The 24,827-nt window shown below is 40.0% G+C and overlaps 1 protein-coding gene across 1 annotated transcript in view; it reads left to right on the forward strand.

Annotated features, from left to right (window-relative positions):
* LOC126277887 (ATP-binding cassette subfamily G member 4-like) overlaps window positions 1–24,827 on the forward strand; it is a 307,189-nt gene that overhangs the window by 259,345 nt on the left and 23,017 nt on the right. Inside the window, exons 4-9 of the mRNA XM_049977437.1 lie at window positions 4,041–4,186; window positions 12,399–12,637; window positions 15,446–15,565; window positions 19,144–19,292; window positions 21,699–21,867; window positions 22,086–22,186. Coding sequence (XP_049833394.1) covers window positions 4,041–4,186; window positions 12,399–12,637; window positions 15,446–15,565; window positions 19,144–19,292; window positions 21,699–21,867; window positions 22,086–22,186 — 924 coding nt within the window. The remainder of the gene's footprint in view (window positions 1–4,040; window positions 4,187–12,398; window positions 12,638–15,445; window positions 15,566–19,143; window positions 19,293–21,698; window positions 21,868–22,085; window positions 22,187–24,827) is intronic.

Below are 24,827 nucleotides of genomic sequence, written 5' to 3' on the forward strand. Positions count from 1 at the left end.
ATTGCAGCTCAAATTCTATTATCGACGCTGTCGTGAGAAAAGTGGAAACTGTGCGATCTGGTCAAGGATTGCTGCTGATGAATTTGCTCGTGCTGAACGCACCTCTGTTTGCCTGTGCAAGGTGTATGTGACAAAATGGCAAGGCGCGTCCACGTTCAGTTGCCCATACCAAGGATAAAACTCAGTATTTCCGTTGGTCAAAAGAAGCCGAACACCGCTATAAAATACAAAATTGGGCACTACATGTGACGAAAGGTGGATTCGCCATTATAAAAGGAGGAGACTACCGTGTTGTCACTAACAGCAGAAAGGGTCGGTCAGTCCAGCTCAGTTACTTCGAAAGTGGATTAGCCATTGGACGTCACCTGTGTAACAGATATATCACGGACTTTTCAAACCTTCTGAAGCTTTGAAGGTAGATTGTTGGAAGTCTGATTGTGAAGTGGAAACGCGAAGAAACTACCACAGCTGAGTCAAGACCGGGCAGCCTCATCTACTGAGGCACAGGAACCGTGATGGACCAGGACGTCGAGTATTATAGGGGTGGTTGAAAAAAATCGCACGGAATCCACAAGATACAATCTTCGAGCAGCTCCTCATAAACGACACATTTCTGTAGCCGACGCGAAGTGGTACTTGAGCTGTTGTTAAGAGCGACGCTACTGGAGAGTGTATCATTGGAAACGTGTGATTTAGAATGATTATATGCGCTTTACCTGTTGCAATATGATGAAGAGTTTGGGTTTGAAGACTGCCCGCAAAACGTTACCTGCTGTCACGTAGAAGGCGTATTCGGAAACTAAAGTCCGATTTGGCGCCAAATGGAAACCAGTGTGAAAATCCGATGGAACTTGGCACTGATGTGTTTGGCAGTGTCTTTAGTGTGCCTGTCGATCGCTTCACGTCGCTCTTTTCAGCTCAGAGCGCGAGGTGATCACGTAAAAATGACTAAAAAAAGTGTCTCCTACTAACAGAAAACAAAGGCTGTCATTACGTAACACTTCAGCAGTAGGCAATCAGACATCATCTGACTGGGAAGAAATTACATGTGGTGTTACCCAAGGTTCGATACTAGCTTCGCTACTTGTTCTTGTGTATATTAATGACCTGTCATGCGTTACATTACCAGATGCCAAGTTTGTCTTATTTGCAGATGATACAAACATTGCATAAATAGCAAATCAAATATAAATTTAGAAACGGCAGCTAATCAAAATTTTACTGACATTAATAAGTGGTTCGTAGCCAATTCACTGTCATTAAACTTTAAAAAGAACCACTATATGCATTTCAGAACTTCCAAGAGATTTCCTTCTAGTATGAAATATGATGACATGGAAATAGGAGAAGTTGAGAGTGTAATAGCCTTAGGATTAGAACGATAATAAATTCAGTTGTGAGCGACATACTAAGGAACTGCTAAAGCCCCTGAACAAGTCTGTGTTTGCAATGCGAATGATGTCAGACATAGGAGATATAAATATAAAAAACTGGCATATTTTGCTTATTTTTAATCCATTACATCATATGGTATATTCTGTGGTAACTCCACAAACTGAGAAAAATTTTTTAGAGTATAGAACCGTAAATAAGAGTGATGTGTGGTGTAAATCCAAGAACATCATGTCGAAACCTATTCAAAGAATTGGGCATACTAACCACAGCTTCTCAGTATATTTATTCCTTAATGAAGTTTGTTGTAAATAATACATATCTTTCTTCAACTGACTGCTTAGTTCACAGTATCAATACTAGTAACAAGAACAATATACATAAACATTTAAAATCACTTACTCTTTCCCATAAAGAAGTCCACTATTCAGCAACGCATATTCTCAATAAGTTACCAGCAACCATTAAGAGTTTAATTTCAGACAAGGCAGAATTTAAACATAATTTAAAAGAATTTTTGGTAGCTGACTCCTTCTATTCCATTCACGAATTTCTAAACAAGTGCAGCAGACCATTCTAGTGAAAATTTATTATACTTTAATTTGTGACAGTACTTGGTTGTAACAGCCAAGTAACTACCTACTGTGTTGGAAGTTTGATTTTAAATCTTGTACATAATTTGACTGTTCTTAACTGAGGATCATTGAAATGAATAATTTACTTTAATTTTTGTCAATACTTGGTTGTAATAGCCCAGTAATTAGCTACTGTGTGAATGGTGAATTTAATGAAAGCAGACTGTGTTTTATTTTCTGTGCATCAGGTAGCAGCAGCTTTGCTGACGTATCTGACATCTATTTTAACTAATGTTCAAAGGGATGTGGTTTAAGTATTCATTTGGGGAGAAGATTCTAACATGTTACAGGCTAACCGGCTCCTCCATGTTGCTTTTTAAGTGGTCAGCCTGTCACATTTCCCTGTGTCTTTCCTTTAGCTCCACTGTCGTTTTACTTCTGTTTTAATCGAAGGTGTAGCATCTTTCACCCTTTCTCTGTTGTCTTCATGCGTGTGAGGCAGAGTGAGGTCAAAGCGAGTGAGGTGGGAGTGAGTACATGAGTGTCACTTGATAGGTTCTCACAGTAGGACAACTACTTTCGTAAGTTTGTCCACATTTGTTTCTTTATCCACATTTGTTCCTTTTAATGTTCGTAAAGGCGCTGATAACATCTCCATTGAGCGACCGTAAGCTCCAAACACACACACACACACACACACACACACAGTATGAGATGTAAAGCCTAGTTTACACTACGACACTGGGTTGCAGGCAACTGCGCTGCCGGCCACTGCGCATGCGCGCCACGCGTTGGCGCAACTCTTTGGCGAAACTAAATACCTTCGTCGTGTTTCAACTTTGGCGACACTAATTGCATGAGTTTTGAGGTTATGTGTGTTCGTAGAGTGTAGACAAACTGAAATATGAAGTGGGGAATGGAGAATAATGTTCGCTTTTTGGATATATATGCTTTGCATATGTGTATGTGGGATTTCAGTGATGATGATTATAAAAATAAGCAACATATTGCTGCCGATGAGACCAGCGTGTGCGATCATAACATAGATGGTTTGACAGTATCTGAGCTACAGGGCAAAATTTATTGAGTTAGGAGCACATATACAACTGAATTAATAGAGATACAAATAAGTGTAATTCTAGGTACGCAATGCTCTCGTGTACAAGACTAAAATCCCATCATTCGAGTTGGCCAACTCTTTGCTAAGGGACATTGTTGACAGGAGAGAAGACTATACAAATTCAAGAAGCTGCATTCTTTATTCGATATTCATCTATTTAAAACGTCGTTGCAGTGCTCCCCATTCACATAAGTTAGAATTTTGAAATATTGCCACTGTGCAGATCTATCTTCAAGAGAGTAGTTTGCAAAACCATTCTCTTCTTAATGCGTCCTGCTTCGAATAATTATTGTTGCTAATATTAATATTTACTACTGTTAATGTTGATAATTATTGGTGGTAATGAAAAAGCGTCATCATCAACTAAAACCGTATCTTATAACATGCCGAGTGTTCCCAATTGTAATGCACGCAATATGATATGTAATTTCAGTTCTGGAAACAGTGGGTCATTCATTACAGTACCTTTATTCCTTAACACATAACTAACTCCATTTAGAAAAAAACAAACATGAACAGTTTTGGTGACATTCTAAGATAATTAAAAGAACTTCTTGGATCTTTCATTATAAATTATTTCAGCAAGAATGCTGAGCAACAGACTGACGTCTTTTCTTCATCCAGTCACGAATCAAAATACGTTTCTAATTTTTTCTTATGCAGCGATTCCACGCAACAAGCTTTAACTCCATCACAACTTGTGCGACGTGCAGCTGCCAAAAGTTTCATTTCAGATGCGACTCACGGACCTACAAAACGACGAAACTGAGATGTATACTGGTGTCGCCGTTTCCACAGTCAAATATGAAATCACTTGCATGCAACTCATTCCACGCAACGAGTGGCGCAACCCAATGTCGTCGTGTACACTAGATTTAAAGCTAGGAGTTGCGTTTTCTCGACCCTCGTCTGGAGTGGGGTGACTACACCGCTCGGTATATGTTATGGCGCAGGTGGAGGAGATCCTGGAGACACTGGGCCTGTTGGAGTGCCGGACCACGCTGACGGACAGCTTATCTGGAGGGCAGCGCAAGCGACTCTCCGTGGCTCTGGAGCTCGTCAACAACCCGCCCGTCATCTTCCTCGACGAACCAACCACGTGAGTACTCGCACCGCTTCATCTCGTGGCACCATTTGCGCTGCACTGAGATCTGTCTACCAGAGAAGCCAAGTCACAAGTACCTCAGAGGCAGGGCTGCACCTGTATATCTGTTGTACACTATGTGATTATAAGTATCCGGAAACCCATACGTAATGCGGCATTGACCACTATATATCATGAGAGGTGGGCCCGTCAGTATAATAGGAGGCAGGAAGTATTGATTTGTAAGTCAAGTAGAATGGGTCAGGAGAGCTAGTCATTGGATGGAAACTGAGTAACAAATCAATCAGGGGCATTTCAACGCCAAGGTTGCCCAATTTGACTGTTGCTGATATTATTGTACAACGGCAACGCGAAGGAACGACCACAGCTGAACCAAGACCAGGCAGATATCATGAATTGACAGATAGGGATCGTCAAGCATCGCGGAGTGTGGTTGTAAAAACTCCCACGAAATCAGCGGGAGAAATCACTTGATAGTTCCAAAGTACTCCCAGCAGTCCAGCTGTGAGGCGGCGGATGGAGAATTTTGTCTGTTGTTTCCGTTCTCAACACAGGCTCTCTAACTACAATTTTGCCGCCTGGGTGGCCGAGCGGTACTAGGCACTACAGTCTGGAACCGAGCGACCGCTACGGTCGCAGGTTCGACTCCTTCCTCGGGCATGGATGTGTGTGATGTCCTTAGGTTAGTTAGGTTTAAGTAGTTCTAAGTTCTAGGGGACTGATGACCTCAGCAGTTTAGTCCCACAGTGCTCAGAGCCATTTGAACCATTTTGAACTACAATGTTGGCAACCAGAAAGTGATTAGCAAAAACGTGATGCTGTAATTAAAGTTCACTGTGCCCATTCTGATGGGGGAGGATTTAGAATGATGTCTGGGATTCATAGAAAATGCAGTTTACTATAACAATTTTCACTATATTCTGAAAACGATAAAGTGTAAAGTTTCAGACAAATGTTTACCCAAGCAATGCTACTATCAGCTATTGTACTATCAGATCTGTTCAGAGTCTATTGCTCGGATCCTATTATCCCTAGATAACTATACTGCTCAATAATCATTATCGATGTAAGTGTTCATAGTGAATGCTCACCAAATTTGATGTTAATACTCATCAAATGCCACGCTAGCAATGGTAGAAGGTCTGTCCTGCGGCGACACGTGAAAATACGACACACATAAACTGAAAATAAATCACTGAGGTCGTTCCACAGTTAACACTTTACCATAATGCGAACTCATTGTTACGTGCATACCGAGTTACAAGGCTGTTACTTGCAACTGCACGGACGCAACGCGGCCTTCGGCACGGAGTCCGCGCTGGTACGAATCTGGAAGAGAACTGGGGCCTGACTAGCTCGCAGCGCTCTTACTTATATAGCCGCGGTGCGGACCGCCGAAGGGGCAGCTGACAAAATTTGCCTACTTGACTAGCCGCTGGGGCTAGCAGAGAAACACTCCAAGTTACTAAATAATTAATTGCTTCATTCGCTGAAGGTCAATGAAGCTCTCGATGCAGTGCAGTTAGCACACAGGCAAGTATCTACAATAAAATTCTGATGTGACCAGGTTAAATACTTTCGGCGAGAGAATTATTTTAGTTGCCCTGCACGCAATAGATGAGCTCTGAACTTGCCCTTTGGAGTGATGCTACAGTTATAGTTTTATAGTTACCTTTTGGAAACTTTTCACATCTTTGTTATTATAGCGTATCTCTATTCTACCCAAATCTAAACATCCTAGCTTTGTTTAATCACTTACTTAATCTATCTTGGTTCCGTACTTTTAGAACACAAAAACAGAAAATCATGAATTTCAACCAAAACATTACTGTGTGAGATCCAGCACTCTGTTTCCATTTAATTACAATGAAAAAGAAATCCGAATATAATTTTTGATGTTTTTAGCTCCTTCCTATAGCGCCGATGATTTTTACGTAAAATGACCAAATTTCGAAAAATGTTTAAGTTACTAACCTGAAACTTAACACATTATCATTTTAGCATCACTCCTGACATTCTATTAACTTTTCAGATCATTTACTTTATTTTTAAGGTATTACATAACATTTGTGACATCATAGCTAGTTACAGTGGACTAGGCTGGCATGCAATGGAAAGCATATGAATTCTATATGGCATGTGTAGACTGCTTCGCTACGCAGCTAGCATAATGGCTGTGCAAGGGGAGTTAAAAAGAATGGGCTTCATTGTTTGAGTAACTTCCCATAAGCTACACATTTCTGTAGTCAATGCTAAGCGACATTTGAGGTGATATAAAGAGAGAGGCTACTGGACAGTAAATGACTGGAAATGAATGATTTGCAGTGAGGGATCATGATATACCCTAGCACAATGCGTTGGAAGGGTTTGGGTGTGCCAAATTCATAGAGAATGTTACCTGCCTTCATGTGTAGTGTGCCAACAATGAATTACGGAGGATGTGGTGTTAGGGTATGGGGTGTTTATCGTGGTTGGTGCATAGTGCCTTCATTGTGCTTAAAAAAACCTACATACAGAAGGATATGAACACATTTTACAGCGTTGGGTACTGTGTGTGGTGGAGGAACAGTTCGGAGACGGTTATATCAACATGATAATGTACCCTAGCGTAAAGCAGCATCTGTAAGGAAATGGGTGTTTGCACAATAGCATTCCTAAAATGGACTGTCCAGCCCAGAGTCTCGACGTCAACCAAATCGAACATCTCTGGAATGGATCAGAACGTCGAATTCGCTCTAGATGCCAGAGTAGAACATCACTATCTTCTCTGGTTTCGCCTCTTGAAGAATAATGATCTGTCATTCCTCCATAGACATTCAGACACCTTATTGAAAGAGTACTTAGCAGAGCATAACTCATGATAAGAGCGAACTTTGGGAACGCCCATATTAAAGACCGGTAAAAGGTGCCCAGACATTTTTGATCATATAGTGTAAGTAGTGGTTTGATGTAAGTGAGAGATTGTTAGTTTTGACGTGTCTTGGCGAGCTTGTTGATCTTGTGGCAGTTTACTTTTAATCTTCAACTTGTGCACGTTTTAGGAGGTTGGCTATTTTATACGCCGTGATATCTGCTGTACAATTGCAAATAATGGGCATTAGATACAATTTTTACTATTGCCTCTTTATTACTAGCACCTTGCGAGACTATGGTTTACAACCTGGCTCGCTTACAATGAAGCTTTTACCTACGTACTGCCACGGTCTTGTTGGCCCATACTAAGAATGTATTTCATTGCATGACTAACAATAGCGCCCGTCACGGAAACAGGCACGGATCTTCTCGCATTCCTACAGCATATCAGATATTAATAAAAATTCCGAAAAAATATTTAAGATCTCCATTTTTATTCTAGAATTAGAGGCAGCACTTCCCAAAAGAAAATTCTTGCCAACTGCTACTGAAATAATAAAAAACTTATGTTTTGAATTTTTTTACTTTGCGCCATGGAAAAAACTGAACTACTGTTATGTTTGGACTGAAAATAATATATGAACATTCTCATAGTTCACTGATGCGCTTGCTGCATGTTTTATCGTGAAAGCATATAAATATTCTGAGATTAAAAAAAAAATACGGTTACAGATCTGAAACTGTACCGGTTGTGTAATGAAAAATGTCGTCGCTGATGAATTTGCGATCTGTTGTATCCATCGAAAAAGTTGTTAACAAAACTATTACATTAATTTTGGTAACATCTGACATATCATTAATGTATATTGTCACGGATGTTCGCATTTTATTTACGAGCCACCCCATGCGCAAGTACTTGTAAGCAGCCGCCGATATTTAATCCGAAGGCTCGCCTTAGTACGACCGAGATCATTCCCTACCAACAGACGCAATATGTACATTTTACACAAAACTTCGTTCTTGCTGCTGCAATGTCTATGCATTCCATTAAAATTCTTTGTCCATCCATATACTTTCTGAATCAAAATCCAGGTGAGCGCGGAAGACAAAGAACTTAGTAGGTATCTGACGCACAATGATTAATTTTTTCGCGGACATCACTGTACTTTTCTAGCAGTCGGGTATCGTCTCTTTCGTAGTATCGAAGTACAGTTCTATGCATTATTTTTTTGTCAGAAGCGTCACATTCTGTAATTTCTGCTTCTATTTATATCCCGTTCTTGGTGAATCAAAGCAGGTGCTCACATTTACCCCACGGTTAATGCGGAATACCGTCGATTCGGAAATTCCACAACGTTTTGTTGTCATTTTATGAACTTGGGCAAAATTTGTATTGTTCCCGGCTTCTTCACTGTAGGCCAGACTAGTAAAAAAAATCTTCAGTACGATCGACAAGGCAATTTTAGAACGTTTTCGAATGTCTTTTCGCCCTTAACGCACACCGGCCGGAGTGGCAGTAGGCTGTACGTGGGTCCTCGCTCCTGCATTTTGCTCACTACCAAACACACGTCAATGCACCGTCCCACGGAAGGCAAACCACAAGTGAACACACGATTTCGCATGGAAACACACAACATTCACTTTAAAACAGGACATTTAGGTTAGGCTTTACCGTGACTGTTATTGACATCGAATGAAACAGAAAGTTTACTGTTACCAGTCACTGTTTATTTATCTCCACGACGCTTTTCGAAGGTTTAAACGTCATCATCAGGCGGGGTTTACATTTGTTAGTATGGCATACGTGTGTGTTGTGTTACGACTTTGGGGTAACTTGTGATACTGTCTCCAGTGGTCGCAGGTTTCTTTCACTGTAGTAACACATCACATGTCAGCTGTCATGTTTTGTTTTGATGGAGGTTTAAATCTTCGAAACGCGCCGAGAAGATAAATAGTGACTGGCAACAGTAAACTTGTTGTTTCATGCCACAACAGAACATTCAGCTGGCGCTGACCTACCGCATTTTTAACAATGTGCATGCAACAACAAAGCTTTGAGGAGGCGAACCACAGCGGTTACAAGGTTAAGTCCTCATCGAACCCCTCTGAGATTTAATGGTAAGTTGGCCCGTTTGAAAAATGGTTCAAATGGCTCTAAGCACTATAGGGTCATCAGTACTATAGACTTAGAACTACTTAAACCTAACTAACCTAAGGACATAATACACATCCATGCCCGAGGCAGGATTAGAACCTGCGACCATAGCAGCAGCGCGGTTCCGGACTAAAGCGCCTGGAACGGCTCGATCACAGCGGCCGGCGGCCCGTTGGATAGACCGACCGTTAAAAACTGAACACAGATCAAGCATGAAAACACGAAGAAGATGTACTGAACTGTGTAAAAATACAAACAGTGAATGGTTCACATTTAATGTGTCCAGTCCACATCGAGCGACGTTAACGGCTGTTGTGTCGGGGTTGTGTACTCACGGTATTTCATTACACAGGGGGTCCGCCCCGGTAGCTGAGTGGTCAGCGTGACAGACTGTCAATCCTAAGGGCGCGGGTTCGATTCCCGGTTGGGTCGGAGATTTTCTCCGCTCAGGGACTGGGTGTAGTGTTGTCCTAATCATCATCATTTCATCCCCATCGACGCGCAAGTGGCGTCAAATCGAACGGTCTACCCAACGGGAGGCCCTAGCCACACGACATTTCCATTTCCATTGCAAAGGTGGATATCCGGATTCAAATCTCACTTGGTCACTTTTTCTTTTTTTCCCACAAAATTACGAACTTCTTGTCCGGTCATTGACGTGTCTGTTCGCTGTATTCAAATTTGTGTATGTGTCGTGACGTAATGTTCGTTTGCAACTGTGACGTCTAACGAAAGGATCTCCAGACGTACGCATCACTTATTCGTTCTACACAGGTACTGAAAGTTTTGACTCTTGAATTCCTGTGTTGTTTACTTGCGACATTAACGTATTCTTACCACATGACTCATTCTGTGATGAATAGTGAGAGCATGCGAGATGCCGCATAGACCCCTCACAGAAACGAAAACAGGAAATGAACGAGTATGAACTATGGTACAACGAAAGAATTCAAGAGTCAAAACTTCCAAAACGGAACGTAAGAGGCATGACATGTGGGACCTGCGTAGAACACATAGGAGGCTCGTACGTCTGGAGGTCCCTTCGTTACACGTTGTTGTTGCAAATAGACGTTACGCCATGACACGTACACAAATCTGAATACAGTGAACAGACACATCAATGACCGGCGGGAAGTTGTAATTTGTTGGAAAAAAATGGGACCGAGTGAAATTAGAACCCAGATTTCCCCCTTCCTAATCAAAACACCATGACCACACAACCACGACACGACAATCATTAAGGTTGCTCGATACTGACTACTTTTTCTGACTGTTAATGACTGTCGATGACCTCCTGATTGGCTGTTTTCAGCTGAAAAATGGTTTTGGAATTATTTTTGTACACCTTGTCTTTAACACAACTCCACAGAAAGGAATCACATCTGTTCAGATCCGGGGAATATGGCGGCCAATCGATGGCCATGCCAGTGGCCTCTGGTTACCCCAGAGCCAGAATGCAGTCCCCAAAGTGCTCCTCCAGGACATCAAACACTCTCCTGCTTCAATGGCGTCGAGCTCTGTCTTGCCCTAACCACGTCTTGTCGAAACCAGGGTCACTTTGAATAATGGAGATGAAATCATCTTCCAAAACCTTGGTAGTCACTGTGCCATTGAGGAACATCACTCCGACTATTTCGTGACTGGACATTGCATACCATACAGTCACCTGTTGAGAGCGCAAAGACTTCTCGATTGTAAGACGCAGATTTTCAGTCCCCAAAACGCGCCAGTTTTGCTTACTGACGAGCTCATCCAAATGGAAGTGGACAGTCAATAACATTGCTCGATATTGCCTATATTAAGTTTGCACCATTGTTTCTATTTGGCTCCTTTTTTCCACAGTTTAGTACACATTCTTCCTATTTTCAAGTCTGATCTGTTTTCAGTTTTTGACAGGCTATCCAATGTTGTGACTTACTTCTAAATCTGAGGGGGGGGGGGGGGGGGGGGAGCGATGGGGAGTAGTTTCCCTTGTCAGCACCGGGGACTGCAGTGAGCAAGTGTGACCTTGAGTTGCCTAATTTTGTGACAGGCGCTTTACTAATTTAGTTTTCCAATGCATGTTCAACTCTTTTTCATACTTGATCAATCTGAAGATGCCCGTCGAAATCAACCGAAACCAGTCATTGTGATTTAATTGTACTATCAAAATTATGATCTAAGCATTAAAAGTTTTTTACATTTTTTTTAGTAAATTACGTTTACATTAAGACTACTGTCTCCTTACTGATAATGTCGGGCTTCACACTTGACAGTTTTAATTCTGTCAGAGACAGCAAAGGACTAGGAAGAGCAGTTGAACGGAATGGACAGTGTCTTCAAAGGAGGATATAAGATTAACATCAACAAAAGCAAAACGAGGATAATGGAATGTAGCCGAATTAAGTCGGGCGATGCTGAGGAAATTAGCTTAAGATATGAGACACTTAAAGTAGTAAAGGAGTTTTGCTATTTGGGGAGCAAAATAACTGGTGATGGTGGAAGTAGAGAGGATATAAAATGTAGACTGACAATGGCAAGGAAAACGTTTCTGAAGAAGAGAAATTTGTTAACATCGAGTACAGATGTAAGTGTCAGGAAGTCGTTTCTGAAAGTATTTGTATGGAGTGTAGCCATGTATGGAACTGAAACATGGACAATAAATAGTTTGGACAAGAAGAGAATATAAGCTTTCGAAATGTGGTGCTACAGAAGAATACTGAAGATTAGATGGGTAGACCACATAACTAATGAGGAGGTATTGTATAGAACTGGGGAGAAAAGGAGTTTGTGGCACAACTTGACTAGAAGAAGGGATCGGTTGATAGGACATGTTCTGAGGCATTAAGGGATCACCAATTTAGTATTGGAGGGCAGCGTAGAGAGTAAAAATCGTAGAGGGAAACCAAGAAATGAATACACTCAACAGATTCAGAAGGATGTAGGTTGCAGTAGGTACTTGGAGATGAAGAAGCTTACACAGGATAGAGTAGCATGGAGAGCTGCATCAAACCAGTCTCAGGACTGAAGACCATAACAACAAAAACAACAACAACAACAACAACAACAAGACAGCTGTCTCCTTACTGATAATGTCAGGCTTCACACTTGACAGTTTTTGTGCTTTCTGTTTTATGGCATTTATTCTGACCCTAGTATTAGATGCAAAAAGTACCAATTCTGCTTGGAACATTCGGCAGTGACGTGGCTTTCCGGCAGGGGCCTGGATGTGGTGGCGATCCAGCACTGTGTGCAGCTGCTCAAGCTGCTAGCCAGCCAGGGCCACACGGTGGTGTGCACTGTCCACCAGCCCAGCGCCATGCTCTTCAACGCCTTCGACCACGTGTACCTGCTGTCTCGGGGCCAGTGCGTCTTCCAGGGGCAGCCGCGAGCTCTCGTGCCCTTCCTGGCTGAGCAGGGGCTCGAGTGCCCCATCAACCACAATCCTGCGGACTTCAGTGAGTACCTAACTTAAAAGTTATTGCATACAATCTGTCAAAAGTATCCAGGCACCCCTATGTAGTACAGAATAGACCATCAGGTGTCACAAGAGGCAGACCTGCCAGTATAAAGTGGAGGTGGGGAGCGTTGTGTTGTCATAGAGAATCACTAACAACAGAATGGTCGTTCAAGAGAGCTCAGTGTTAAGAAGATTCTGAACATCATCACCGTCTGCTGGGTTGTGTGACTGCTGACATTCATTCAAAAAGGCTGGCAAACTAAGGCAGCAGTGGAAATGGAGACACTGTGTTGAGCCAGTCCAGATGACTGCTTTCAGTGCCTGAGTGAGTGCCGAGTGTATCACTATGACCCTGAGTGAAAGGGTGAAAGCATGAAATGGAAACACAAAATCTCATTGCTGCACAAAAAGGCAAAGATCCAACCATCATTCAACAAGGTGATGCTGTGTGTTTTCTCAGAATCCCATTGTGTGGTATGGTGCTAACAGAGAATTCTCTACAGGGACAAACCATCACAGGAGCATACTACAAGTCTCCTGATGAGACTGCAGAAGGCTGTCAAGACAAAATATTGTGGGAAGCTGTTAAAGATGGTATTGTTGGTCCACAACACCCCAACTCATTCTGCAGAAGATATGGTAACACATGTTGCTTCTTTGAGCTACTAATTTTTGCCTCATCCCCATATTTTTCTCGTGTGGCATACAGAGACTTCTCCCTCCCTCCACAGATGAAGAAACCATTAGTAGCAGACATTTCCAGAATGATAAAAAAGTAATTTTTGAGATGGAATGTCTCCTTAAAAGCTGAAATGCAGGTTTCTACAACCAAGTTCTCCACTTAACAACCAAGTTCTCCACTAGATGACCCAGCTTTGGAAAAAATATGCCACTTATGCAAAGACGGACTATCATTATCACCAAGTTTCACTGTTAAAGCCTGTTTTTTTCTAGGAGATGGTAAAAACTTCATGATCACTCCTCCCATGTTATCAGAAACGAATTCCTTTATGTTGTACAATAACTGGAAAACCAACTAGTCACATATTGTTTTAATTTCTGTTCAGGAATACCTTCTACAACTAGTAGAACAAGAGTGTACCTGTGATTCTTCAGTTTCTCCCGGCGCATTTCTTGCTCAAACAGTCCACGGGTGAACTGCCAAACCACAGTGTCCATAGTGCCCGTTGGACACTATGGACTGGCAGTACACCTGTGGACCATTTGAGCAAGAGTGTACCTGTCATCTACTTGGGGAGGAGAGTGGAGCTAGCTCATATCTCATATTAGCTTGAAAGTGGGTGGAATGACAGAAACTAAGTGCAGCTTCTTCCTAAATAAACTCAAAAGTATATATGTTAATGACCAAACATACCAATGCCACCACTTTATAGCAGGAACCTATAATGTACTTAACTGTGAGAGTATGTCTGTATGACATATGAACAAATTATATAATTTATCGTGAGTATATACACCAAAGAACTTAGTGGAACTGGTCTCCTCAGAGGGAACCATCTGCTGTGTTTTGTTGTCGTAAGTTATGTTTATTTACTGGAAACCAATAAGTAGCTTGGGCAACCATGTTGTCAACAAGATTTTTCATGGTAGATGTCCCTCAATAAAATTAGTCACCTATCAACTAAATCAGTGGAATAGTTCTCACCATAAAGCATTTAAAAGTAGTATTTTGGTGCGTGTTTCATTCAAATGGATGAGCTGGAATATACCACCATAAAATGCTTCAATCAGAAAGAACATTCATCAAAAGTTGGTGAGGATTTCGTAATGCATCTACTTTGTCACTTTCAACAGTTAAGAAATGCGACTAAATTCAAATATAGTGTACTGCTCACAGTATGTCCCAAAACTGCAACCACAGACAAGAACACCCAAAAAGTACACAGGATGTTATTTGATGTTTGTGCAAGGTGCACACAATAAATGAGCCCATAAATATCTAGGTCCACTCCCATAGCTGAGCACTCATCATATATGACTGCCATTTGAAGAACCTGGGTCTGATTCCCAGCATTGTCAGGGATTCTTTGATGGAATGAACTGGAACAGAGTGCACTCAGCCTCATGAAACCAATGTATGAAGTATGTGGATCAGTAGCTGTAGCTACAAGTTTTGGAGAGCTGACAACAACTGAGAGAGCTGTTTGCTAAGCACATGACCCTTCATATGGCATCCAGTGGCACTGTTAGCAGAAAACAACGTGGCACTTGCAAGGTGTTCAGGGTCTGATAGAAAGACATAGTTTTCATAGGCATATAAGAAGACAGAGTATGGTACATTCCATACAAAGAATTACTAATGAGAACAGTTTGTGCAAGATAAGATTTGTGTATGTAGTAAGATGTCCAAAAGCAATTCCAAACCAAAATGTTTGAACAAGTTTGAAACCAACCAGTTGTTCTTGTGTATTGATTTGATACTGTGTATGAAACTCGCATTCACTGATTCATGCTAGAAATGGAAGAAAAAAGATCAAAGCAGAGGGTGAATGCCAATGCTCTTGTACCAAAAAATGGGAACTTAATTTCATCTCCTGAAAAGATATGGCTAGTGTTCCCTTGGATGCAAAGGAGTTCTTACCTGTTAAGTATCTTGTAGTTTACATGTAAAAATAGCACATGCCAACATACAGTGCCCATGCAGTATTTTTAATCACCTCAAATATTCGTTTACAGCTACTGGGTCCTTTTTTCAAAATACTCAGTGTAAGAACTTGAACATTCATATTTCATTGTTTAAAATTATACCATGTTTCGTTTCATTGCTATCTGTAATTTTTTGCAGTTCTTGAAATGGTCCAAGGAGAAAATGCAGGCAATGTTACAATGTTGTCAGCCGAAATGATGAATGGAAGGGTGACAGCAAAACTGGACACAGAAACAAATACTGTAAGACTTGCAAGTGGTAAGTGTTCTAACCAACACAGATTACCTTAAAATCAATAACAGTCACTGCCATCTCAAATAGTTTACACTTGTATGTTAAAATAAGAAAGTTGTTATCAAGATACATACACAGTAGTGGAAACTAGGCTAAAGGCAGTGTTCCAGAAAAGTAATAGTTCAATGTCTGAAGCACACATGAATCAAATTTACAATAAAAGCAATGTAAGACATAAATAATCAGGACTGAATAACATAGTTTTTTTATAAGATGAGTAACATAATAAGGCATTTGCATTTTGTGAATGGAAACTCGAAACTTTTCTGTTGTGTTATTGCATTGTTAGGGTTTTGTCCAACCTCTGTTCGTCCTAATTACCTTAAATATTCTCTTCAGCATTGATTTTGTTAGTGTTAGTTGTTCTTGCAGTGGAACTGTCACCCATTCTTCTTGTGTTGCTCTTTTCAGCTTACGTATAGCCTCAAATTGCCTTCCATTGCAATAAAGTTGTATTGCAAGTTTTCCCCAAAGATGCACTGCAGTCAACAATGTGCGAGTGGGTGAGCGAGAGGCTAGAGACGGTTGCTTGGTAACGAGGCCACTATGAAGTGTGGTAGGAACGAGTGTTTGAATGCCTCTGTGCATGCAGTAATTATTCCAAACTGATCCTCATGATTCCTATGTGAGTGACACTTAGGAGATTGTAATATATTCCTAGAGTCATCATTTAAAGCTGGTTTCTGAAACTTTGTCAGTATATTTTCTCAGAATAGTTTACGTCTGTCTTCAAGAGTCTCCCAGTTCAGTTCCTTCAGTATCTCTGTGACACTCTGCCATGGAACAAACAAACCTGTGACCATTCATACTGTCCTTCTCTGTATATGTTCAGTATCTGCTGTTAGACCTATTTGGTATGAGTCCCACACAATGAGGCAATATTCTAGAACCAGTCACATGAGCAATTTGTGAGCAATCCCCTTTGTAGACTGATTGCACTCCTCCAGTATTCTACCAATAAAGCAAAGTCGACCACCTGCTTTACTTACAACTGAGCCTATGTGATCATTCCATTCCACATTCCTTCGAAGACTTACATACAGGTATTTGTATGAGTTGCCAATTCCAACAGTGACTGACTGATGTTATAGAAATAGGATACTATATTTCTTTTTCATTTTGTGAAGTACATAATTTTACATTGCTGAACATTTAAAGCAGGCTGCCGATCGTTACGTAATCAGAATATTTATGCAACTTCTTTCAGATAGTATATCATTATAGATAACTGCACCATCTGCAAAAAGTCTGAGGTTGCTATTAATAGTATCTGCAAGATCATTAATATGTAACATGAACATCAAGGATCCCAATACACTTCCCTGGGGCACACCTGAAATTAGTCCTACATCTGACAATGACTCTCCACCCAAGATAAAATGCTGCATCCTCACTGGCGAAAAGTCTTCAATCCAGTTAAAAATTTCACTTTTTTTACATCAAAAGGACCAAGAGAATCAAGTGAATGCAGTAGTATTTTTTTGATTTCTGAGAAGCACGTGACTCAGTACTTCACCAGCATTTATCAACAATAGTATGATTATGTGAGTGCAATTTGCTGCCTTGAATGGATAGTCATTGGTTGAGGTGGAAGTAACATCAGGCATGCCCCAGTGAAGTGTGATGAGACTGTTGTTTTTCATGTTGTATGTTATGACCAAGCATACATTATTAATAGTAGCCTCAGATTTTTTGCAGGTGATACAGTTATCTATAATGAAGTGCTATCTGAAAAAAGCACCACAAATAACCTGTTAGATATCGATAAGATTTCAAAGCATTGCATAGTTTGGTAAATTTATTAAATGTTCAGAAATACAAAACTATATATTTTGCAAAATGCAGAGAAGTAGTATCCTGTAACTACAGTCAGTCAGTGAATCATAAATGAAACCAATCAGCTGCTTGTGTGTAACAATTTGTAAGGGCATAAAAAGGGAGGATTGCATAGGTTCTTCATAAGTAAGGCTGTTGGAATGCATCAGTTCATTGGCAGCTGTGTGGTCAGTACAGCTGACTGCTATGCAGAGACCCTGGGCAGGTCAGAGATTTAATGTCCTCGAGTACTGGGTGCTTTGTCGTTGCGCATGCAAGCCATCTAAGCAGCATTAAATATAAAAACACTTGCACCAGGCAACTAAATATCCCAGATGGGATATCCTGGGCAAAAATGCCCTACAGTCAACTTTTTTTCCATTGGCAGGATATTGGAAACATGTAGTCAGTCTATAAAGAAGACTGCTAACAATCTTTATACATTGTGGTAAACTGTTGTATAGTATGCGTCCAGCATTTACAGGTTCTTCGTCTGCTAAACATCTTCCAGTAGACCTGGCATCTTGCTCAAGCACTTATTATTGTCATGAATACTATAAATCTGTGTGTCAGAATGAGTGGGTGCAGAAATCTGTATTCAGTGTTGAAACAGAATGAAATGTTGCCAACTATTCTATAGGATACACAGCATACTTAAAAAAAATATGTATAGTATTAAAGTAACAACAGAAAAATATTAAGACTACCATGCAACAGCGTCTGATATCGATAGCAGTAATGCTGCAAATACGAGGGTGGTTTGAAAAGTTCAAACAGAATAGAGAAAAAGTACTTACATCATTGAAGCTTTTTTAAAATTTTCAATGTAGTCTCATTGTAGATTAATGCACTTGGTCCAATGATGGTCCTGTGCCTTGACCCCATCTCAAAAATGAGTTTCCTCCAGTCCTGCAAAATAGTTGTCAACTCCAGCTATCAATTCTTCATTTGAAGTGTATCATCATCCACTAAGAAAAATTCTCACTTTTGGGAAGAGGTGGAAGTCTGACAGAGCCATATCAGGTGAAGAAGGTGGGTCTGACAACAACTGATACCTTAGTTCATGTAATTTTGGTATGTCCATTCTCATGTGTTTTTGATCCAGCGTCAAGAGTCACAGCACCCATCTTGCTAATAACTTTTTTCATTTTTAATTCTCCAGTAAAAATGTGATATACCTGTTCAAGTGACATCTGGCAAGCATGAGCAATTTCATGCACTTTCAATCGGTGATCTTCCATGACCATTTCGTGCACTTTTGCAATGATTTCTGAATAGAGACACATTTTGGCCGACCACTGCATGGATCATCATCTAAGCTCTGCAAGCAAATTTAAATTATTTTTCCATTTGGCAACAGTTGAATATAAAGGAGGACAGTGTCCCAGTGTATTCTGGAAATTGGCATGAATGTCCTTTGCTTTCAAACCTTTCTTTACAAAGAACTTAATCACTGCTCGAACCTTGATTTCTTCCATCTTCGCAAATCGCTAGGAACAACAACAGAGCCACGTCACCACCACAGCTCTCTTCCAAGAGCAATGATGTGGCACGTGTTTACAGGCAACAGTCCAATGTATATCGAGAGAACAACTCGTTGAACTAGAGCTGACTTCTTATGGTGATTCTGAGAACTTATCAGGCCACCCTCGTATTAAGGTGTAAATGTTGCTATATTGCCTCCTTCTTTATACTTTGGTATTTTAATGTGGGTATACTTTTTTCAGTGTTCACAGATGACACCCAAATGCCTCAGCATGATTATGCTCTGATGTTTAAGAAAGATAGCCACTGGAGCAGTGATTTTCCTACATCATTCTTTATGCAGTTCATTATAATACTAAGGAGAATGCTTCTACAGAAAAGCAGAAATACGGTATGTTAAAAAGTAGCAATTCACAACACAGAAGTAATTAAAATTAAAGATTAACAATTAAATACAGATGTTTTATGTTACTTGATAACAGCTAATCATATGCTACTCCACATATAAGGTTTGCAAAATAGTTCCTTGTATAAGTAGGAAATTCACTACTTTAAGAAGAAAATTTTATTTTGCTAGTTACAACATCTAGCTGTATTTCATCCACCATAGCATGCTTCAGTAACTGTCACAGATTGCTAAGTTGTGGCACAATTACTATAATGAACCACTGTCACATGAAGATATCCTTAACATTGTTTTGCTGTAGTATTCTTGAGCATATCCAAAGTCTGAATATAATAAATTCCCTTGAGACAGAAATGCTTTTGTCCACAAATTAACGCAGATTAGAAAGTGTTGCTCATGCAAAACTCAGCTTGCCCTTTTCTCACACAATATACTGTGAGCCATGGACAGAGGGCAATACGCAGATTCCACATTCATAGATTTCTAAAAACTGTCTGACACAGTTCCCCTCTGCAGGTTGTTAACAAAGGTCCAAGAATATGGAAGGAAGGAAGATTAGAGTCTAACATCCCATTGAATGAGCATATGGAATAGGTTCCCAGGAATGGGAGTGGCTCAAAAACTTCTTAAGTGATAGTGTTCAATATATTGCACTGGTTGGCAAGTGTTCATTAGAGACACCAGGAGTGTCCCAGGTAAGAGTGATAGGACCACTCTTGTTTTCATTGTACATAACTGCTCTAACAGGTGAGTAGTAAACTTCAACTGTTTGCTAACAATGCTGTAGTGTAGGGGAAAACATAATGACTGAATGACTGTAGGAGGATACAGGATGACTTAGACAGAATTTCTGTTTGGTGAAGTGTATGATAGCTTGCTCTATTGTAGAAAAAAACTGAGTTAATGCAAATCGATAGGAAAAGCAATCTAGAAATTTTCAAATACAGTATTAGTAGTGTGCCACTTGACACAGTCTTGTCAGTTAAATATTTAGGGGTAATGTAGCAAAGCAATATGAAATAGAATGAGGAAGATAGGTTGGTAGTAGAGAAGGTTAATTTATTGTGAGAATTTAAAAAAAAAAGTATTGCTTATCCCTGGAGGAAAGATGACGTTCTTTTCATGAAACACTACTGAGAAAATGTAGAGACCTGACATTTGTGGTTCAATGCACACTGACTCTATTGCTGCCAATATACATTTCACATAAGGACCACAAAGACAAGATAAAAGAAATTATAGCTCATACAGAGGTTTATAGACATTTGTTTTCCCTCGCTGCATTTGAAAGTAAAATAGGAAAGGGAATGGACTAATAGTGGTAGAAGTTATCCCACTCCACACCCCGTAGAGGTGCTTGGCAGTATGTATGTAGATGTAGATGGAGATAGAGAAGATGACTGAACAGCCACTTACAGTCTGATAAATATACAGAACAGATTCATGTAAGTCAAACAGGCTGTGTATATAACAGGGAACTCTAAAGCATTTCTTCAGTATAAAACAAATTATAACAGTCCTTGCATGTTTGTGACAAATTAAAATTGTGTACCCAATTGGGATTCAAATTCAGAACTCTACCTGACACATGTAATAGATTTTGGTTACATGCTGGAGCAGTTTCAACTGACAAGAGCCACTTTAAAAACAGTGACCAGATATCATAAAGCATTTTGTCAAAAAATTAAATAAGCTAGGGAAACTATTCACAGTCTAACTGGCTGTCTTTGGTTGTTACATATGGCAATGAAGACATCACTGCCTCAAGCGAGTATGCAAATCTCACTAAATTTTGCTAGAGCAAGTAAGTTCCCTGTTTTAGTGTATGTACTGCATTTTATTCTGTTCCATTGTTGTATTATAGAAAATACTGAAAGTGAGCTGAGAAGGGCAAGTAAGCTTATGACCTGTAAAGAAAGGCTAGTTATCACTGAAAACTTCTGCAGTTGCTGATATTGTGTTCCTGCAGTACATATAGTAATTAATAATTACTGTGTGTGACTATATGGCAGATAATGCTCCACTTTTATGTGTGGGACAGAAAAAATTAGTAATTAAATGCCACGCTTATTTTCACTGCAAAGCATGATGCACACAGAAAATGCACAAATATTGAAAACCAAAAATATTTTTGCATCACTAAAAAATAAATCAAAATTGTAAGCTTTGCATCTTTCTACATCTGGTACAGTCTACAGCTTTTGTCTCTTGTTTTTTTTTTTTTTTTTTTTTTTTCATTTCACAGTAACTATCTTTATTCCTTGTTAATCAAGCACCTGAATTTCTCATTTATGTTTCCTTTGTAACCAGTAATTTAATACATTCAAATATCTTTTACTGAACACAACCTGAATATTAGGAAATAATGATTTCTAGTCATCTCTCTTACAGGTGGCACTATGGCTACAGTTCGTTCATCACTTAGGACTAGGCATTATTCTTGGGTTATTGTACTTTGGTGTTGGCAATGATGCAACAAAGCCATTTGTCAACTTTAAATTTCCACTCTGCTGCCTAGTTTTCTTCATGTACACTCATGTAATGACACCTGCACTCCTCTGTAAGTATATGTCAATTTATTCAGTTTATAGATCCAAACACCATTCAGAATTTCCTGTAAGCTAATACACTCCAATTATAATTTTAACATTTCTATTAGTAAACCAATATTTTTATATTAATTCTTTTTCTTCTTGGTAGCATGAGGACTTCAATAGACACTTAAAAATATCACTAAATGTTTAAATCTGCATTATATTCTTTAATCATTGTTTTCAGTTCCAACAGAGGTTAAGATTCTCAAACGAGAATATTTCAACAGATGGTATGGTTTGAAATCATACTTCATGGCACTTACCTGTTCAACAGTACCATTTATGGTAAGGACTCACATTTAATATATATTGTTTCATTGCTAACCATATGAGTTGTGTGAAACTCATGCGAAACATGGTTTATAATGGCATTTAAAGCAAATTGATTTTGTAAATGTAGTGTATGTGGGTGTATTTCTAGTGTATGATGTAGCATAATCAGAACATTCTGCCCATGTACTTGTATACATAATAGTTAAACAGCAACATGACCCTAACTATTGTAGCAGCACCTTTTCCTTTGCAACAACACTTATATCTTCTGCTTAAGGAAAGTTGCTACTCACCATACAGTGGAGATGCTGAGTCGCTGTCTATCTTTAACTCAGTATCTCTGATATATGATGAGTAGCAACTTTCCTTTTCATTATCCACAATCCATAGGTTTCAGCCAAATTTGGCACAGAAACAGCAGTCCTCACAAGTATCACCACTGTAGGCTTTATAACCTCCTAACTTCACATGGTCCATGAACCATGGACCTTGCCATTGGTGGGGAGGCTTGCGTGCCTCAGCAATACAGATGGCCGTACTGTAGGTGCAACCACAACAGAGGGGTATCTGTTGAGAGGCCAGACAAATGTGTGGTTCCTGAAGAGGGGCAGCAGCCTTTTCAGTAGTTTCAGGGGCAACAGTCTGGATGATTGACTGATCTGGCCTTGTAACACTAACCAAAACAGCCTTGCTGTGCTGTTACTGCGAACAGTTGTAAGCAAGGGGAAACTACAGCCGTAATTTCTCCCGAGGGCATGCAGCGTTACTGTATGGTTAAATGATGATGGCGTCCTCTTGGGTAAAATATTCTGGAGGTAAAATAGTCCCCCATTCGGATCTCGGGGCGGGGACTACTCAAGAGGACGCCATTATCAAGAGAAAGAAAACTGGCGTTCTGCGGATTGGAGCGTGGAATGTCAGATCCCTCAATCGGGCAGGTAGGTTAGAAAAATTAAAAAGAGAAATGGATAGGTTAAAGTTAGATATAGTGGGACTTAGTGAAGTTCAGTGGCAGGAGGAACAAGACCTTTGGTCAGGTGAATACAGGGTTATAAATACAAAATCAAATAGAGGTAATGCAGGAGTAGGTTTAATAATGAATAAAAAAATAGGGGTGCAGATAAGCTACTACAAACAACATAGTGAACGCATTAATGTGGCCAAGATAGACACAAAGCCCACACCTACTACAATAGTACAAGTTTATATGCCAACTAGCTCTGCAGATGAAGAAATTGATGAAATGTATGATGAGATAAAAGATATTATTCAGGTAGTGAAGGGAGAAGAAAATTTAATAGTCATGGGTGACTGGAATTTGAGAGTAGGAAAAGGGAGAGAAGGAAACACAGTAGGTGAATATGGATTGGAGGAAAGAAATGAAAGAGGAAGCCGTCTGGTAGAATTTTGCACAAAGCATAACTTAATCATAGCTAACACTTGGTTCAAGAATCATAAAAGAAGGTTGTACACATGGAAGAATCCTGGAAATACTAGAAGGTATCAGATAGATTATATTATGGTAAGACAGAGATTTAGGAACCAGGTTTTAAATTGTAAGACATTTCCAGGGGCAGATGTGGACTCTGACCACAATCTATCGGTTATGAGCTGTAGATTAAAACTGAAGAAACTGCAAAAAGGTGGGAATTTAAGGAGATGAGATCTGGACAAACTGATTAAACCAGAGGTTGTACAGAGTTTCAGGGAGAGCATAAGGGAACAATTGTCACAAATGGGGGAAAGAAATACAGCAGAAGAAGAATGGGTAGCTCTGAGGGATGCAGTAGTGAAGGCAGCAGAGGATCAAGTAGGTAAAAAGATGAGGGCTAGTAGAAATCCTTGGGTAACAGAAGAAATATTGAATGTAATTGATGAAAGGAGAAAATATAAAAATGCATAAATGAAGCAGGCAAAAAGGAATACAAACGTCTCAAAAATGAGATCGACAGGAAGTGCAAAATGGCTAAGCAGGGATGGCTAGAGGGCAAATGTAAGGTTGTAGAGACTTATCTCACTAGGGGTAAGATAGATACTGCCTACAGGAAAATTAAAGAGACATTTGGAGAAAAGAGAACCACTTGTATGAATATCAAGAGCTCAGATGGAAACCCAGTTCTAAGTAAAGAAGGGAAAGCAGAAAGGTGGAAGGAGTATATAGAGGGTCTATACAAGGGCGACGTACTCGAGGACAATATTCTGGAAATGGAAGAGAATGTAGATGAAGATGAAATGGGAGATACAATAGTGCGTGAAGAGTTTGACAGAGCACTGAAAGACCTAAGTCGAAACAAGGCCCCCAGAGTAGACAACATTCCATTAGAACTACTGACGACCTTTGGAGAGGCAGTCCTGACAAAACTCTACCATCTGGTGAGCTATATGTATGTATGAGACAGGCAAAATACCCTCAGACTTCAAGAAGAATATAATAATTCCAATCCCAAAGAAAGCAGGTGTTGACAGATGTGAAAATTACCGAACTATTAGTATAATAAGTCAAGCTGCAAAATACTAACGCGAATTCTTTACAGACGAACAGAAAAACTGGTAGAAGCCGACCTCGGGGACGATCAGTTTGAATCCAGCAGAAATGTTGGAACACATGAGGGAACACTGCCCCTACGACTTATCTTAGAAAATAGATTACAGA

The sequence above is a fragment of the Schistocerca gregaria genome, chromosome 6 (genome assembly GCF_023897955.1).
Source record: "Schistocerca gregaria isolate iqSchGreg1 chromosome 6, iqSchGreg1.2, whole genome shotgun sequence".
Classification (NCBI taxonomy): Eukaryota; Metazoa; Arthropoda; class Insecta; order Orthoptera; family Acrididae; genus Schistocerca; species Schistocerca gregaria.